This window comes from Sphaerodactylus townsendi, linkage group LG06, assembly GCF_021028975.2.
Source record: "Sphaerodactylus townsendi isolate TG3544 linkage group LG06, MPM_Stown_v2.3, whole genome shotgun sequence".
NCBI lineage: Eukaryota > Metazoa > Chordata > Lepidosauria > Squamata > Sphaerodactylidae > Sphaerodactylus > Sphaerodactylus townsendi.
The window spans coordinates 2366282-2384822 of NC_059430.1; the positions used below are offsets into that span (position 1 = coordinate 2366282).

An 18541-nucleotide genomic window follows, 5' to 3' on the forward strand; every position below is an offset into this window, starting at 1 on the left:
CCACGTGACCGAACAGCAGCCAGCTGGGGCATTTGTCCCCAGGTGGCCCCATGAAGTCTCTGCCTCTGCCTCTGCCGGTGACCCTGTAGGGTATAGGTGTCAAACTCGCGGCCCTCTAGATGTTATGGACTACAGCTCCCATTATCCCCTGCCAGCATCATGCTGGCAGGGGATGATGGGAACTGTAGTCCATAACATCTGGAGGGCCACGAGTTTGACACCTGTGCTGTAGGGTTTTCAAGGCAAGTGGTGTTTGGAGGTGAGCTGCCATTGCTTGCCTCGGTGCCTCACCCCGGGATCTCTTGGAAGTCTCTCATAAATACTAGCCAGGGTCAACCGCGCTTAGCTTCTTGGAGCTGACAAGGTCAGCCACCCACCCCACTTTCTAGGGGGAGGCTGAGAAATGCTAACTGGGTATGGCCACGTTTGGAAGCCACCAGCTGAGCCACGGAAGAGCTCCTTACCTAGAAACTCCACCACCAGCGATTCTGTCCCATCCTCCCTGCCTTCCACTATGGCCATAGTTTAAGGTGACCGAGAGACCGGGGGGAGGGCAGGGGGGGAGAGAGTCAGGCCATCAGATGACCCAGCTGCGTTGCCCAGTTGAGTGGCTCAGCGGTTCCCACGCTGGGGTCAGAGACCAGAGCCGTAATTGGGCACCTGCAGAGAGCCCCAGCAAAGTCCACTCCTGGCCCAGCAGGAGCAACTCAGAGGCTGTGTGTGTGTTTGAGGGGCCCATGCCTCTACAGGGCAAGATGCCCGCATGCCCGGCACTGTCCCCACCACTCCGGCACAGGCTGGGCATGGGCTGGAAAGAGGTGTCTCAGCAGCCAAGCCAAGAGCCTGAGCAGGGCCTGAACTGGGGCCAGGGGAGGTGGTTTCCTAAACCCGTCCCATCTGCAGCAAACCCCCTTCACGCCCCGCCTGGTCCCAGGACGGCCAGCAGAGGCCAGACAGCCACGGCCCTTGCCCCCAGGAGCAGCACCGCCATGGATGGAGCAGGCTCCTCGGTCCCAGCCTGCCGGGCCCTTGGAGATCAGGGAGGCCACATCCAGATGGGATCCTGGACGCCCTTTGGGCTCTCTTGTGCTGGCCAGCGTGGCTTCCCATCGCACTCTGAGGACTGGAGGTTGACGCTGCCTGCGATCACCAGCTCCTGCCTTGGAAGAGACCCCTCCACACAACCCCCCGCCCCCGCCCCACGGCTGGTCTCCGGTAGAGCTGCCAGCTCCAGTTTGGGACACCCCTGGAGATCGAGGACGGAGCCGGAGAAGGCCTGGGGCTCAGCTTCCTCACATGGTGGCAGCTGCGGGCGGCAGACTCTGGCTCGAGAAACGGACGGGGAACTGAGCCTGAGGAGAGTGCGATTTGGGGAGTGGGGAGGGGCCTCCATGGGGCATATGGGTCACCTCTTGATAAGACACGGGGATCCTGGACGTTCCCCACATCACCGCCCCCCAGAGCAGCTGTTTCCTCAAGGGGAAATCATCTCGGTTGTCTGGAGCTCAGGTGGAATTCCGGGAGATCTCCAGGGTCTCCTGTAAGCATGTTGGCAACCCAATACTGTCCTCTTTGCGGAAGGAAAAGAAAGTAAAGTGCGAGAGTGTGTGTGGGGGGTGGACTGAGGCAGCCCCCCGGACCCCCCCCCCCAGCCTCTCCAGCAGCTCTGCCCAGCAAGAATGGAAGACTTGGCGTATCCTCAAAACCAGGAGCAGTTCTAAATCCCACCCACCCACCACTGCCCCACCTTCAAACCTCAGAGCAGATTTCAAAAGAACTTTCCCTGACATTCATTCAGTCACTAAAAACTCCCACAAGCATTGTGGGGGGGGGGGGAACGGCACGGTGCCCCCCCGCCTAGCGAGATATAGCTTTAGTAAACCATAAACAAAACAAGGTGGCTATAGATATAGATATATAGATATTTGTTCTTTTTTTTTCCTTTTCAAATATATAGCTGATTAAAAAGATGCAAAAATGGGTGACTCAGACAGAGTGGGCGGGCGGGTGGGCGGGTTTCTGGTGCCGGGCGGATCCTCCTTGTTTGGATCACCGGCAGATCTACAGAAATGCACAGAGATTATAGAGACTCCTTCGATGCGTCCCACGACCCCAGAGAAAACGAGACACCCCCCCTCCCCCGTGAACGTCGGCAAAGCAGAAGCGGCAGGACCCGCGCCTTGCCTCCCTCCGATGCCCCCAAACATGCTTCTATCCATGCGACTTCAGCCCCACCCCCCTCACCAGGGCACAAGAACCAGGTCCGCTGGAAGGCAGGGCCTTCTCCGTGTGTGTGTGTGTGTACATGTGTGTGTGTGTGTGTCTTGCCCTCTCCCCGGGCGTCTCGTCCTCATGGCAATGCGGGTGTTCCTCGCGGGGCAGGCATGGGAGGGGGGCACCAACTCCACCAGCAGGGGGAGAGATCCTGCTGACTTCCCACATGGGTTCCCTTTGGGTCTAATCCTGCTGGCCCCCAGCACCTCAGCAGAAGCCCCTCCAGCTGCGGCTTCGCCAGCACCCTCTCTTGGCAACTGATGCCCCCCACTCCTGCCCCCTTGAGGCCTGCGGGCCCAGCACGCGGACTGCTCACGCCAGTCCAGACTTCCTGGCAGATGGCACACCAAGCCAACTTCGAGGGTCCGCGAGGAGAGTCTCAGCACCTTTCTAAAGACCTCCCAAGTCAGCGTCTGGCTCTCCAAAAGGCCGTTTTGCACCCCGGAGACCATCCGGCGACTTTTGGCCTTTTGTGACCCCCGGCAAGGCTGCTCCCACCCCCAGGTCTAGCTGGGCAGAGTCCTCTTTCCCCTGCCGAGAGCCCACAAACGGTCCCCCCTCCCCGCCTTTGATCTGAGCCTGCTGCCGCAGGGCCCTCCGTAGGGATGCGGTCTATTGGAGAGGAGCACCCCCCGGTACCCCCTCTTCTCCTCCCAAACCTCCCGTCCTGCAGCGACTCTCTTGAGGAAGGGCACGTCCCGCGAGAGACCCGCCAGGCGTCCTGGGAGAAAGAGACGAGGGTAGGGGTGGGTCATGCAACATCCCTGTTCTCCAAGAGGGAGGCCGGATGCACGGCGGCAGCAGCGGAGAGGGGGAAAGAGAGGGGGGGTCCTGGCCCATGCCCTGCCCTTCAGTGCAGTGGTCAGAGTAGGAAGAGAATCCACAGGGTTCCTGTTCCCTAGTCTAGGAGAAGCAACCCCCCCACCTGCTAGTGAGTCGGCCCCGGAAGAGGCCAGGGCTACCCGGGATGGTCAGCTGTCCACCAGCTGCTTGAGCGCCCGCTCAATGTTCATGCGGTGCCCGACCCGCGTCACCCCCAGCTCCACAAAGTCCTCCTTGGCCAGGGCCGGCAGGTGGGTGCCCTCGATCTCGTGGTCTTCAAACTTGTCCCTGTGCTCCACTAGGTTAATGCTTTCCAGCCAGTCCCCGACGTCGTACTTATTCCACAGGTGGAGGGGTTTCTGCATGAAGGGCCGCGGGGGGTGGAGGGTGTGCAGGGGGGGCCCCGGGGAAGGGGAGGGCGACGGGGAGCGGCTCCGGGCGCTGACGCTCCTCACCACAAAGCGCACCTCCTTGGGCTCGTGCGGGATGGAGAGGCTGGACGACTTGAGGATGGTGGGCGGGGTGAGGCCGTAGGGTCGCACGGTGCTGAGTGGGTCTGTCCGGTCCAGGGCGGGCTTCACCGGGCTGGGGGTGCGGCGGGTCACAGGGTAGCGGCTGCCGGGGCGCACGGTGTAGGTGGTGCCAGAGCTCCGCTGGGAAATGGTGCTCAGTTCTCCTAAACTACTGAAAAGTCTGTGGGGAGAGACAGAGAGAGAGGGGGAGAGAAAAGCAGCCGTCAGAATAGGCCACGGGCACCGGGACACACATCCACACGACCTACACGGGGTTGGGGGTGTCTCGGGGCTGTGTGACATGCCCAGCTGGTGCTCCTTCGCTTCTGGGGGGGGGGGGGCGATTCCCACAGAAGACCGCTCGGGAGGACAGCCTCAGAGTCTCCTCCTGCCAAGCACCGCAGCAAGCAGACCGCCGGGCAACCGAAGCCCTAGCCTCCCCACACAACAGCTTCCATTGCAAAGATTACCAGACCCTTGATATTTCCCCAAAGCAAGTCTACTTGGGATGCTCCTTCAGCCATAGACTAAGGTGACCAGATGGTCACCTTGTGAATCCAGGATGGGGGTAGGTGGCTGTGCGCGCACTCGCACACGCAGGAGCTCACTGCCTTCTGGGGCGCTGCCGTTTCCTGTCGAAACGGCAGCGCCCCAGAAGGCTGTGCTCCTGCGGCCTGGCGCACGGGAGGCTGCCGCACTGCCTTGCATCCCAGAAGGCAGTGCGGCAGCCTCCCAAAAATTGGGACAATGGAAGGAACCTGCGGGACAAATTGTGCGAAGGCGGGACTGTCCTGCCAAAAGCGGGACGGCTGGTCAGCCTACCATAGACGGCTGCAGCGGAGGAAGAGTTAGGCACGGGGGGCGCGTTTTCAGAGAGAACTGGGTTGGGGGAGACCAGGAGACAGACGGAGAGAACAGCAGCACCCAGAAGGCAGCTCCGCCTCAGTCCAGTGGATGCCTAACCCCAACACAGCACGAAGAGTGCTGCTGGAGCAGCCCAGCGGTCATCCAGGGCTGCCAACTCTGGGTTAAGAGATTCCTGGGAATTTGGGGGACAGATCCCGGGAGGGCAGTGGGCACAGCCAGGCACATCGAGCCACACTCCGGATGTGCCCTCTTCTCCGCAGGGAGCTGATCTCTGCAGTCCGGAGACCCAGCGCTAATTCCAGACCTCCCGGCCCCACCTGCCCAGCATCTTTGGCCAAATGCCTTAGCAGACCAGGTGCTTGGGAGCAGCAGCCGCAGAAGGCCCTTGCTTTCACCTCCTGCCTGTGAGCTCCCAAAGGCACCTGGTGGGCCACTGCGAGTAGCAGAGAGCTGGACTAGATGGACTCTGGTCTGATCCAGCAGGCTAGTTCTTATGTTCAAGGCTAGTGGAGTGTGTGGCTGATGGATGCCCTCAGCGTGGTCAGGGGGCGGCCAGCCTGGAGGGCCCCCCCAAGCCACTTGCTGGGCTCCTGAACTGCATCCCTCTGTCATCCATTTGCCCTACTTCTGTAGAACAAATGGTGTGTGGGGGGGCTTTTATGTAAGCAGCCTGGAAAACAGCTAGGCCTCCGGGAAGTCGCCTGCCTAGCCACAGTGGGGGCTGGGCGAGGGTCTCTGTGTGCCGACACACCTTTCGAGACTCTGGGGTTCGCCGTGCTTCTTGCCCCTGCGCAGAGGGAGGCACGAGGCAGACCTCTTTGCCCCGGTTGTCCATGCCTAGCTCCTCACCCCCCCCTGCTGCAATCGGCAGGATGGACCCCCCGGCCACCTTGCCTTGCAGGCTGCGGCAGAGACATGCCCGGAGGCCGGGACTCCTGCAGGCTGGTCCTGCGGTCACTCGCTGAGAGGACCTTTCCAAGAGGCAACCAGAACCTGGAGCTCCAGGAGAGAACTTCGACAAGGCCACGTCCAAAGTAGCCACAGATATGCTCCCTCCCATGTGGCCAAGGCTTTGGCCGTGGAGGACCTCAAAGAAAAACACCTGGAGTGGACCACTGGCCAGGATCAGACAGAATTTCCTGAAGCTGCCTTAGACTCTATGAAATAAATGTGCTACGTTCAAAACAATATGAGATACACAAACACGCGTGGCGCATAGGCGCTGGCTCAAGCAATTTATCTTACCTATTAATTACTTGTAAAGTACGCCAAATTGTTGGCTAATAGATTTATCAAACTATGATATCTCCATAACACATATATATCTTGAATTACTTGTATCACAATCACAGCGGGTGACATTAAATTTAATATTTAAAAGACAGCCTTCTCTCATGGACATAATCACGTGTTGGTTTAACAAACAATGTCGATTATGGACTCTTAAATATTATTACGTTAATGGCTGCCGCTCAAATTGTGATGCAATGAAATTTACCTGTTTTACATACATGTTATGTATATAACATAGAAGCCGATAAAATCTATTAGCCAACAATTTGGCATACTTTACACAAGTAATTAATAGGTAAGATAAATTGCTTGAGCCAGCGCCTATGCGTGTATCTTATGTGTATGCGGGTATCTTTTGTGTATCTTATGCTGCCTTAGACTCACCAAACACCAGGGTTGGGCCTGCAATTCTCCACAGTTACTACTAATCCCCAGATGACACAGTTTAGTCCCTTTAGAGCAGGGGTTTGCAACCTGCGGCTCTCCAGAAGTTCATGGACTACAAATCCCATCGGCTCCTGCCAGCATGGCCAATTGGCATGGGCTGATCACAATACTAGAACCAGGGGGCATCCATTGGAAATGCTGGGGGGAAGAATTAGGACTAATCAAAGGAAACACTTCTTCATGCAACGTGTGATTGGTGTTTGGAATATGCTGCCACAGGAGGGGGTGATGGCCACTAACCTGGATAGCTTTAAAAGGGGCTTGGACAGATTTATGGAGGAGAAGTCGATCTATGGCTACCAATCTTGATCCTCCTTGATCTGAGATTGCAAAGGCCTGAGCAGACCAGGTGCTCGGGAGCAGCAGCAGCCGCAGAAGGCCATTGCTTTCACCTGCACGTGAGCTCCCAAAGGCACCTGGTGGGCCACTGTGAGTAGCAGAGAGCTGGACTAGATGGCCTCTGGTCTGATCCAGAGGGCGTGTTCTTATGTTCTTATGATGGGATTTGTAGCCCATGAACATCTGGAGAGCCGCAGGTTGCAGACCCCTGCCGTAGAGACAAAGGCAGCTCTGGTGTCCTCTCCCTGCTGAACTCTGTTCCTTCCGCGAGCATCGCCCCCAAATGCCCAGGAGTGGCCCAAGCCAGAGTTGGGTTGGAGAGCCAGGGCTCCTGGGCTTCTCCAGCAGCAGCCCCGGGGACAAAAGGCCAGCCGGCCAACCAGAATCTCTCGGCCTCAGGCGGCTGCAGAGGCTGGAGGGAGCTTCCGGCTCCGTGACTCATGGGTTGTGGCCAGCTGTGCATCCTGTTCCCAGCGAGGAAGGACCTTGGCTCCAGTTGGAGGACAAACCACGAGAAAGACAAGAACCGGGAGAGCAAGACAGCCCGAAGCAGGTGCTTGAGGAACCCCCCCTCCCCCGCCCTTCAGCAGAGACAGCGCTTCCCAGGAGATTCTCCACAGGCCAATGGTGGCTGTCTGGAACTCCTTCGGAGGAGGAGGTGGGGGTGTACGATTTGCCCTTTGCACCCCCCCTCCCACCCACCCCCCAGGTTTCCTTGCAGTCAATGGGCAGAGAACGGCCAGGTCGATACTTGGGCACAAAGGAAAAAAAATGCATTGAGGCATCTCCCCTGCCTCTCCATCTTTCAACAGCTCTCAGGCAAGGAACTGAGCCACGCTCCGTCAGCCCGCCCAGTCCAGGGAAGTCTGCGTGGCCAGAAAAGAGCACGGCTAAGGGGGGCAGGAGCCACAGAGGCCGAGGGGAGGAAGGGGCCACGGAGCCAGAAGGGCATGCTCTCAGCCGGGACAAGCAAGAGCCAGCTGAGAGCCGTCTGCCTGCTCTGTGGCCTCCCACCAGCAACCAGGCTCCGTTCTTGCTGGGCAGCAGAACAGCCAGCCAGAGGGGGGCGGCGGCCAGAAGGGCTGGGGCCAAGAAGCCGGGGCTACAGCAGGAGGCAGACAGGGCAGCCAGGAACCAACACACTCTGGCAGCCTTCTCGGTGCCACGGAGCCAGTTCCACGCAGCCACTCTGTCCCCAGCACCAGCCGTGGTCCCACCAGGCCCGGCACAGGCAGGATCTGCAAAAAGGTCAAACACGGGGTCCTTGCTGACCCCTGGGGGGATGTCGCTGCATCACAATGTTTGCTAGGGTGGTTTGCCGTCATCTTCCCCAGTTGTCTACATTTTACTTCCAGCAAGCCGAGTACTCGTTCTACCGGCCTTGGAAGGACGGAAGGCTGAAGCCGCCTGGAGCTGGCTACCTGAAGCTGACTTCCGAGGCCATCGAACTCAAGTTGTGAGCAGAGATTTGACTCGGCAGCCCTGCAGCCAGAGGCGTAGCTACCACGGGGACATCCGGGGACAAGTGCCCCAGGTGCCCCCTTGTGGTGGGCACAAAAATTGCAGGTTCGTTTGTGGCTTTTTCTATTTTTCAGGTTTCCCCCCCCCCCATGTTTGGCCTGCAGGGGGTGCAGTTTTTAGGCTAGTGGCACCATAATTTCAGGCTATTGTCAGGTGACTCTCCTGATGATACCAGCCAAGTTTGGTGCAGTTTGGTTCAGGGGGTCCAAAGTTATGGACCCCCAAAATGGGTGACCCCATACTCCATTGTTTCCAATGGGAGCTAATAGTAAATGGGGCTACCATTTTGAGGGTCCATAACTGTGGACCCCCTGAATCAAACTTCAATAAACCTAGGTGGTATCATAAGGAGAGTCTCCTGCTGTTTCAGGGTGGATTCCCCGCCTTCAAAAAATAGCATTACTTTCAATGTTGTTTAAACTAGGGAGCCCTGGGTGTGTTCAGATTTGTGTGTTGGGGCCTGTTCTATAATGTGATGGTGACTTTGAGATGACCTGGTGCAAAAAATGTTGTTTGGTCGTGGTGGGGGAGGGACGCTGCCCATATGCCCCCACCCCCCCCGCAAAACTCAGATTTTGCCCTGGGCTCCATTTACCCTAGCTACACCCTTGACTGCAGCTTCCCACTCTGCCCCAAGGGGCATGGGCAAAACCAGTCCAAGGGCCTGCCCGCACTTAGCCTCTCTGTGCAGCGGAGTGGGGGGGGCAGGGTAGGGCAAGGCAGGGCACCCCGGTGGCCCCCAGGGACAGACTCCCAATAGAAGGGCAGCCACTGCAACGACCTCAGAGGAAGGAGCCGTTGACTGTGCAGCAGAGCGGTTGGGCTGGGGGGGCACCTGTGGGCGGAAAAATGACAGATGTTCAGGGCTTTCCCCCATGTGTCTCTTGGCACCTGGCAGAGCAGCTGGGCCTGCAGACACCTGGCAGCTCAGGAAAGAACATGACACTCTGGCAGCTGCCCCCGGCGCCCCCCAGGATTGCTCGCAATGGCTTTGAAAAACAAAATGCAGCTTTGGGGGGGAGGGACTGGGATTAAAGGGGGGGGGGGACAGCCTATTCCACTCAGTCCCCTTCTGAGATTTTTCTGCTGAAGATCACTGCCCCCACCCTCCGGTTTGACTCGTGCTGGAGAAAGCAAACATGTCTCTGCCAATGCACCCAGCAGAGGGGCTCCGAGAGGTGGGCGGCCCCTCTCTGTCCTCCTGGCAGAGGGGAGGGGATATTGGGACCAGGGCTCCCTCGACTTCCCTGCGTCTGGGAGGTGGTGATGGCCACTAACCTGAATAGCTTTAAAAGGGGCTTGGACAGATTTATGGAGGAGAAGTTGATTTATGGCTACCAATCTTGATCCTCCTTGATTTCAGGCTGCAAATGCCTTAGCAGACCAGGTGCTCAGGAGCAACAGCAGCAGCAGAAGGCCATTGCTTTCACCTCCTGCACGTGAGCTCCCAAAGGCACCTGGTGGGCCACTGCGAATAGCAGAGAGCTGGACTAGATGGACTCTGGTCTGATCCAGCTGGCTTGTTCTTATGTTCTTATGGGAGGCAGAGGTAGGTCAGAACACTCTGGGTCAGGCTCGAACCTGCTGTGAGCGAGGCCGTGGTTCCTCCTCAGTCTGGCTGGCTGGCCAGAACGACTCCTGATCTAGTGTGGGGCTCTTGGGCAACCTCAGTTTCCCCAAAGGGAAATGGGACTGACCATCATTCACACTGTCAAAAGGCTGCCTGTGAGGATCAAGAGAATGGGCCTGGGCCAAAGTGATCTCTGCTCACAGTGTGAGCCCCCCCCCCCCCCGGGTCTCCCGAGCTGGCCTCAGCGGCGGAGAGGACTTGGGCTGGCTCGGCTCAGCTCCTCAGGCCAAATTCTGCCCAGAAACTGGCAGAGAACCGGGAGGTCCCAGGATCAAGGCGGGGAGCGGTGGAAAGCAAATCAGGTTGGTCAACAGTGGCGTACTGCACAGGGGGACATATGGGGTCAAATGTCCCCAGGCTGTGGCCATTTAGCCCCCCACCCCTCCTCCTTTCCCCCAGGTCCACACACTGACTTCAAGACCTGGTGCAAAAAAAAAATTGTTTGGTCATGGTGGGGGAGGGCAGCCCCCCTTTGGGGGGAAACACCCAGATTGTCCACCGGGCTACATTTCCCCTAGATGCACCTTTGGCTGGCTGGCAAAGAAAATGGGAACACGCCCCCCCCCCCCCCCACTGGCCCTCAGAGCAACAGCAGACCCCCAAGCAGCGTAGGGAAGAGGGCCCTCTTGGGCTAGAGGGAATTGCTGGGGGAAGGGTTGGGTTTTTGCTGGAGGCCTCTTTGGGACTGCTTCCCACGTTCCCTGCAAGAAGGGGTGGGGGTGGGGGAGGATGCCAGGTGCCTCCCCCTCCGTCTTCCTGCCTCCCTGCCTGCCTTCTGAGAGACAGAGCTTCATTCCAAGAGCACAGTCATCCCAATTAAATAATTTGTTCTAAGAGGAAGGGCTTCAGCCTGCGCTCCGTTCACCCAGCCACACGGAAACAGATGGGAACGAGCTGTGCTTAGCTGGATCGTGCCCAGAGAGGCGATGTCCCCAAACCTCACTCTGTTTTTGGCCTCTGAGAAAGTGATGTCAGAGGGTCCCCTCACGTACGCCGTTTGGAGACACCCCCCCCCCCCACTGACTTTTCATTGGGGCAAGACTGCTCTGTGCTCTGGGCCAACCTCTTTGACTATTTCCATTGACGAGACGAGGAACTACTGGAGGAGCAAGGTGGCCTCAACATCTATTGGGGGATTCCAGACCCTCAGGATGGAATGTGTTTGAACAGAAGCCCCCTAACACGGAGCCAGGGCAGACCGTCTTGCAGGGTGCTCCCGGGGCGCATGGTCCCCTCCCCACAGGGTTACCGTCTTGCCCAACATCAACATCAAATGCAACTACATTTGGTGAAGAGAAGGTTAAGGGGTGACATGAGAGCCGTGTTTAGATATCTGAAGGGATGTCACGTTGGTGAGGGAGCAAACTTGTTTTCTGTGGCTCCTGAGACTAGGACCAGGAGTAAGGAGTTGAAGGTGAAGGAAAAGAGATTCCACCTAAACATCGGGAAAAACTTCCTGACCATCAGGGCTGTTCAACAGTGGAGTGCACTCAGTGGTGGGATCCAAAAATTTTAGTAACAGGTTCCCATGGTGGTGGGATTCAAACTGTGGCATAGCGCCAATGAGGCTGGGTGGGGCACGACAGGAGCGTGGCCGGGCATTCCGGGGGCGGGCATTGCTGGGCGGGGCTGTGGCAAGGACGCAGCCGCTGCGCCGGTCCTTGGGCGGGAAACGAATGCACGCAGGCGCAGGCTGCCACGCACGCCGGTGCACCTCCTGCTAGACTGCTTCCAGTTCTGCGCGCTACTGCTGAGAGGAGGGCGCAACGAAGGCAAAAATCACGGGGCAAAATCACCCATTAGTAACCCCCTCTCGGCCACACAAATAATTAGTAACCCACTCTCGGGAACCTGAGAGAACCTGCTGGATCCCACCTCTGAGTGCCCTGCCTTGGCGTGTGGTGGAGTCTCCTTCTCTGGAGGCTTTTAAGGAGAGGCTGGGTGGCCACCTGTCTGTCAGGAGTGCTCTGATGGTGTGTTCCTGCCTGGCAGGGGCTTGGCCTGGGTGGCCTTTGGGGTCTCTTCCAACTCTAGGATTCTATTCTGTACTCCTTAGCTAAAGGTATGCTCAGAGAGCCCCTGGAGGCGACGTTGCACCCCTGTGAAGGAGGCGTGTCTGAATCAAGGCCGGGGAGGTGCCAACTGAGCCCGGCCCACTTTCTGCCCGGGGTGCTGGGGCAAAGGCATCAGCCGGGAGTGCCAAGAAAGGCTCCTCCCTCCTGACTGGGGAGGGGAGGGCGATGGAAGCAGCAGCACACGGACGGTTGCAGCACGGAGACCCCAGCCAAGCTCCCGCTCACCCCAAGCTCAAGCGCCGGGCGCAGCATGCGCATGGGGAATGGAGCAGCACTCTGCAGGCACAAAGACTCTTCCAGGACCACACGAGACTGGGGCGCGCACCCAGAGGGGACCCTGCAGCTCTGGAGGACTCACAGGAGCCCGGTGCTGCCGAGCGGCCTGTGGGAACAGCCACAGCAGTGGTGGCCTGCAGCGCGGAGCTTCGAGAAAGCTGGAATGAGGAGGCCACAGCCACACCCGTCCTCCAGGGCCCATGGAGTCCCCGCCCACATCCCTCTGGCCTGACTGACGCTGGGAGGCACTGGGAGTCCAGTTGACCCCCTGCCCCTGAGGGAAGTGTCCGGGGAGGGGGGCAGCAGCCTTCTCAGGTTCAGAAGCTGGGGACAGTGACCGAGAGAGCCCCCCCTCTCTTCCGCCATCTGGTCCAGTTAGGAAGAAAGGGAGGAAAACTTCACGAGAGGTCGAGAGGCAGCGCAGCCTGAGCAGTGGTGGGATCCAAAAATTTTAGTAACAGGTTCCCATGGTGGTGGGATTCAAACTGTGGCACAGTGCCAATGGGGCTGGGCGGGGCATGATGGGGGTGTGGCCGGGCATTCCGGGGGCGGGGCATTCCTGGGCGGGGCTGTGGCAAGGACGCAGCCGCTGCGCCGGTCCTTGGGCGGGAAACGAATGCACGCAGGCGCAGGCTGCCACGCACACCGGTGCACCTCCTGCTAGACTGCTCCAAGTTCTGCATGCTACTGCTGAGAGGAGGGGCGTAACTCAGGCAAAAATCACGTGGCAAAATCACCCATTAGTAGCCCCCTCTCGGCACACACAAATAATTAGTAACCTACTCTCGGGAACCTGTGAGAACCTGCTGGGTCCCACCTCTGAGCCTGAGCCCCCGGGTCTTGGGATGGCCCTGCATACACCTGTGCGCGCTCACAGACACGCCCGGCACCTGCAAGCAGACTTCACAGCAGAGCACCTGCAGGATTCACGTCCTGCTCCCCATGGCTACTTTCGAGAGCCCCCCAGGCTCATCCCAGCGGAAACACAGGAGGCCCAGTCGGGAAAACCACCTGGTCACAGGGCAGCGAGTGCTCAGAGCAGCCCTCCCCTCCTGATGCCCGCCTGCCTGCCTGCCTGCTCCCAATCTCTTCCACAGCCCCCAGTACGGCCTTTCCTCTGTGGCAACGGGAGGCGCCATGCCACTCCACGCACTCTGGAAGTCCTGGGCAACCCAAGCAGCCAGAAGCACACAGGTGGGGAACTTGTAAGCCAGCAGGTGAGGGAAGGGCATGTAGGCAGGTGGCGGAGGGGGCGAGTGAGCAGTGGCGGGGGGCCCTGCCGGATGCCCCACCTCAGAGGGTGCCGAATGCTGGCCTTCCTTGGGGAGCCTGCCCCCTTTGAGCCCCACACTCAGAGGAAAGAGGGGACTCTCCGAAGGCCAACAAGGGGTTCCTCAGTCAAGACTCAAGGGCCGAGACTTGCAGGGAGAAGGAGGAGCTCCGGCACAGAATCCTTTTCCCGTGGCACCAGAGCACGTGAGCCGGCCTGCTCGTCCTCCTGGCCCTCAGAGGGGCACAGAACGGTGGCTCAGAAGTCCAGTGAGCAACCTCTTCCTGCTTCTGAGGCCAAAAGGGTCCCTCCAAATGCCCCCCCCCCGTGCCCACTCGCCCCCCACCTTTCCCTGGAAGCTGCCAGCCAACCTAGCCCCCCTTCTGCAGACGCAGCTTCCTCTCGGACTCAGTGGCACAAGACATCACGAGACAGGGAGACGGCATGCTGGGAGCACAGAGGGGCAGGACGGAGACGGAGCCACGCTGCACAGCCCCTCCCCCTCCCTGCAGCCCCGATCCGGCCCAGCTGGGGCACGCACACACACCACAGCCGTAGCAGCAGCAGCAGCAGCAGCAGCAGCACAGTTAAGGCGGGGGGGGGAGGGAGGGAGGAGCTGGGGTTGCTATGAGAATGGAAGATGCTCACTTACACAGCTCGCCCACCCTCCTGAGGCCTGAGGCGGATCTAGACAGAGCAGCGGAGACATGCAGATGAGGGAGCAGGAAGAGAGGCAATGAGAGAAATGTTAGCATCAGTCCAAGGCACCAGGAGCAACAGTGAGAAAAAGGAACAGACGTCATCGAGGGCTCGGCTGGAGCTGCGGCGGCTCCCAGAAGCCACAGAGGCCTGGCCGGTGACTGCCTCGCAAAGGGGGGCGGCGGCAGCAGCCTCAGAGCCCAGGACAGACCCCCCCTGCATGGACAGCCCACCCGTTGGGGTCACCGGTCCTCTTCACCTGCCCAGGTGTGCCTCTGACCACCACAGAGCCTCCTCCCCGCCGTCTCTTTGGAGATGGCCCCATTCTGTCTACGGGAAGGGGCAGGGGCTGGGGGGGTCAAGCCCCTAGGGAAGGCACGGGGTCAAGGGATCCAGGCCACTGCCACTGGCAGCCAAGGACTCTGGGAGGCAGCCCGCTCAGTATTCTTGCAGTCAACAGTCCTGATCTGCAAGAACAAGGGGGACATTTGTAACCGCATTCGCTCAACAGCCAAAGCCGGTGGCAAAGCAACGGGACCTCTCCTGGTCCTGGCAGGGGGAGGGGGGAAGAGGAGGGTCTGTGGGGATGGCCACGGTGCATGGCAAAGCTGACCCAGCCCTGCTTGCCCCCTCCTCCAACGCGCATACCTGACATGCCAGCTTCCCTATGCCCGCAGGGTCGGCGCCGAAGGCCCAAGAGCTGTTCGTGTGCCCCTGAGAGAGTCGGCCTTGAGCAAGCAGCTCCTACTCACTCCGGAACCGCAGCTGCCTCTGCCTGCCAGCCTCCTTCAACTCTTTCCAGCAGGGTGGGCCAGAGACCCCCTGCGCCTCTTTGTGCCAGCGAGAAATGTCCTCCTCAAACAGGGAATGAGGTGACAGCATTTGTCTCTTTCACTGCCTGTGTCTTAGGACCAAGCCTGCCCACCTAGCAATTGCACCCTTGCAGGGGGAGTCACGGGGCGCTGGAACTAGAGATGGGAAGGCGAAAGGGGGAAGGGAAACCCCACAGCCCCCCCCTCCCCCCCGTCACTGCAGGCTGCCCACCTCTTCCAGACAGCAGAGGCGTTGCCCTCCAATAGCAGAACCTGTGCTTGGCCCTGCTCCATGCGGTTTCTTAGGCATTCACAAAACCTCCTAACTGGAAGATGCCCCCACGTTCAAAATCCCTGCCCGAGACCAGGAAGAAATGGCCATCGAGCAGGATCCTCTGGGGCAGGGGTCTTCAAACTATGGCCCTCCAGATGTTCATGGACTACAATTCCCGTCAGCCCCTGCCAGCAAGGCCAAGTGGCAGGGCTGATGGGAATTGTAGTTCATGAACATCTGGGGGGCCATAGTTTGAAGACCCCTGCTCTGGGGGAAAGAAGAAAAAGATTGCAACCCAGCAGCAGCTTAGGAACCAGCCAGATTTTGGGAAGATCTGAGTTTCCAGAGCCGGAGCCTCCTTCCTCAGACAGAAGTAGGAATGGGGACCCATTCTCTGTACCACTCCTCCGTGCCCCGACCCTCCCAACCCCAGGCGAAAGAAAAAACCTCGTGTGTGTCTGTGAGTCTGTCACATGTGCCTAAGTTCTGCAACTAAGTTTGAACTAGAATAGTAAGGATTTGTTATGTTTATGCCATGTATACCCTACCCTGATTTAGTTAAGTAAATGTCCTCCTCAAACAGCCTGCCCGAAAAAGGGATCTTTAGCCAAACCGTTGAAAAGGGGCCACTCAATGCTGACGGCACGAATGTTCTATGTAACTTTAAACCAGTGATGGCAAACCTATGGCACAGGTGCCAGAGGTGGCACTCGGAGCCCTCTCTGTGGGCACACGCACACAGAGTTTGTCTTGTGGGGGGTGGAAAATCACCCCTCCACACACACACCTAGGCTGGCCTGGGCCACTGAGCATAACGTGCGTGCACTGCGGTGAGCAGGGAGGACACGGCTGGTGGGCCTGGTGCCTGTGCTCCGGGTGGCTGCTGACTGAGGGGGGGTGCAGAGGAGGCAGAGATGCTAGAGAGGCACAGAGCGGTGTGCGTGGGACTTGCTGGAGGCTAGAGCAGGCTGGCCCCTGCTCGAGCGGGTGGGGCAGAGGAAGAGGGAGCCAACCGGTTTTTCTAAACTAAAACCTCAGCATTCAGGTTAAATTGCCGGGTTGGCCCTTTGCGATAAATAAGTGGAGTTTGGGTTGCAATTTGGGCACTCGGTCTCAAAAAGGTCTGCCACTGCTTTAAACTAACCAGAGAGTCCAATGGAACCAGAAGGTAAAGGTGCGCACCCAGGCACAACTTTCTATGGAGCTGCCAAGGCCAAACTCAGAACGAAGGGCAGATTACGAAAGGCACCCAACTGCTCGCCAGATCAGGGACTGAACTCTGTTTATCAAACTGGTGAACAATCTACATAGGTTGTGAAACCGCTACTGAGTTAAAGACTCTTGTAGCTGCTGGTATATTATGTGCCCCAATTGAAAAGGAAAACACCCCTAATGGCCTCCACGGTGGCTGCAGACTTTGGAGCGGCCAATTGTTTACGACATCTCCACGACAAGGTGGAGGCAAAAGCTAATTGCCCCACACAACCTTGCTGCTCAAAAATGTGCTGCCGGACTCCAATCTAGCTGTTCTCTGGCAGGCCAACACCCCCAACCTCTGACGTGGGCCCTCCAAAGGCCAAAAGGCGGGCTTCCCGGGATCAGCACCCAGAAGCACTTGGAGGCCCCCGGGGAGCTTGCAGGAGGCAACAGTTAGGCAGCGAGCACAACCTCTGGGCCCACAAGCGCCGGACCCTGTCCAGGGGCTGCGGAAGAAACGCTGCTGGCCTTTTTAACCCTTGCCACACCACGTCTCCGCATCTGCCACCTTCTCAGACCATCTCCTTCTGAAGGAAAGAGGGAATGTCTGCTTATCAGTTACATGAGCCACCAACCACCCTCTCTGGTCTCCTGTCGGGTAGGAACAGGGTGCAAAGGGTTAAGGCTTGAGGGCCCTAATCCTGCTCCAGATGTGTGCAGTGTCTAATTGCCCCCTCCAGCGTGGGTTCATATGGCCACTCCCACCTGCTAACCCATTCGCCTAGACTAGTTCAACGGGCAAAACGGCCCTGAAAATCCAGACACATGTCTGCTGAGCAGCAGAGTTCAGCTCAAACATCTGGGGCTCTTTTTTGACTCGTGTATTCCTCAGGGGGCTGCAAGCGTCCCCTTCTTCCCGCAGAAGCATTTTCGTTGCAAGAGGACAGCTGCAGGAGTGGGCCGTGGAAGGGCCCCCCCACCAGAGTTGCTCTGAGTTCGAAAACTCAGAACTGCTACAAGGTTGGTTCTGCTTGCAGCAGAAAGAGAAGCGCAGCGCTGCTTTGGGCATGAGACTGGTCAGAAACTGGAGGCCGTCTCTCAGGGGCACAACGTACGGGCCACAGACTCCTGGGAGCACATAGCTGCTGCCCTCCCCGCTCCCCATGCGCATGCAAGAGCCACAGGCCGAGGTGCACTGCTTGCCGGACACAGCCATGACATGGGGGGTGAGCCAGGATTAGTCACAGGTTAGCGGCTGATGAGATGAAGCTGCCGGGGCTGGCGTGGTGGCCAAGGCATGCTGCTCGTGGTTGCCCACAACGCTCCTGCATCCTTGTAGGCTGTGGGCGGGGACACCCCCCCCCTTCCTCCCACAAAAGACACCTCCCCCAAATCTGGATCTGGCCCATTCCTGCTTTCCGGTATGCTGGATCCCCTCCACACACTGAATGCGGGAAATGCTTCCGCAGGGGCGCCGTTCCTGCGTGGCGCATGCTCTCCCGGCCCTCCCCCTCCCGCTGTCATGCTCTCCTACCTGGGAAGCCAGGAAATGGTTTGTCCTCGTCTTGGTGGGCAATGAAGGGGAGGGGGAGCCTGCCGGGGGGGGGGGGGGCTGCCTTGCCCCACCTCTGCCCCAGGTCTCCCAGCCAAACAGGCATGCTCTGGGACAAGGGTGTGGGGCCAATTCACAGGGACCTTGAGGATGTGTGACCCATGTCGAGAAGAAATAAAAATGGGCAGAGGGCTTGAATCAGACTGCTGATCACCGTCCTAGAGCAGTGATGACGAACCTATGGCATGGGTGCCAAAGGTGGCACTTGGAGCCCTCTCTGTGGGCACGCACACACAGAGTTTGTCATGTGGGGGGTGGAAAATCACCCCCCCCCCACACACACACACGCATCTAGGCTGGCCTGGGCCACTGAGCACGACATGTGCACACCGTGGTGAGCAGGGAGGACTCGGCTGGTGGGCCTGGTGGCTGTGCTCCAGGTGGCTTCTGCCCGGGGGCGGGGGGTGCAGAGGAGGCAGAGATGCTAGAGCGGTGCACACAGGACTTATTGGAGGCTAGAGCAGGCTGGCCCCTGCTCGAGTGGGTAGGGCGGAGGAAAAGGGAGCCAACCTGTTTTTTCTAAACGGAAACCTCAGCATTCAGGTTAAATTGTTGAGTTGGCACTTTGCAATAAATAACTGGGGTTTGGGTTGCAATTTGGGCACTCGGTCTTAAAAAGGT

The 18541-nt window shown here is 58.8% G+C and overlaps 1 protein-coding gene across 1 annotated transcript in view; it reads right to left on the reverse strand.

Annotated features, from left to right (window-relative positions):
* Window positions 1-206: 206 nt before the first annotated feature.
* The window catches only part of SHANK3 (SH3 and multiple ankyrin repeat domains 3), a 96603-nt gene continuing 78268 nt past the window's right edge, over window positions 207-18541 (reverse strand). The window contains exons 18-19 of the mRNA XM_048500124.1: window positions 13979-14013; window positions 207-3789 (exon numbers count right to left, since the gene is read on the reverse strand). Coding sequence (XP_048356081.1) covers window positions 3246-3789; window positions 13979-14013 — 579 coding nt within the window. The 3' untranslated portion in view covers window positions 207-3245. The remainder of the gene's footprint in view (window positions 3790-13978; window positions 14014-18541) is intronic.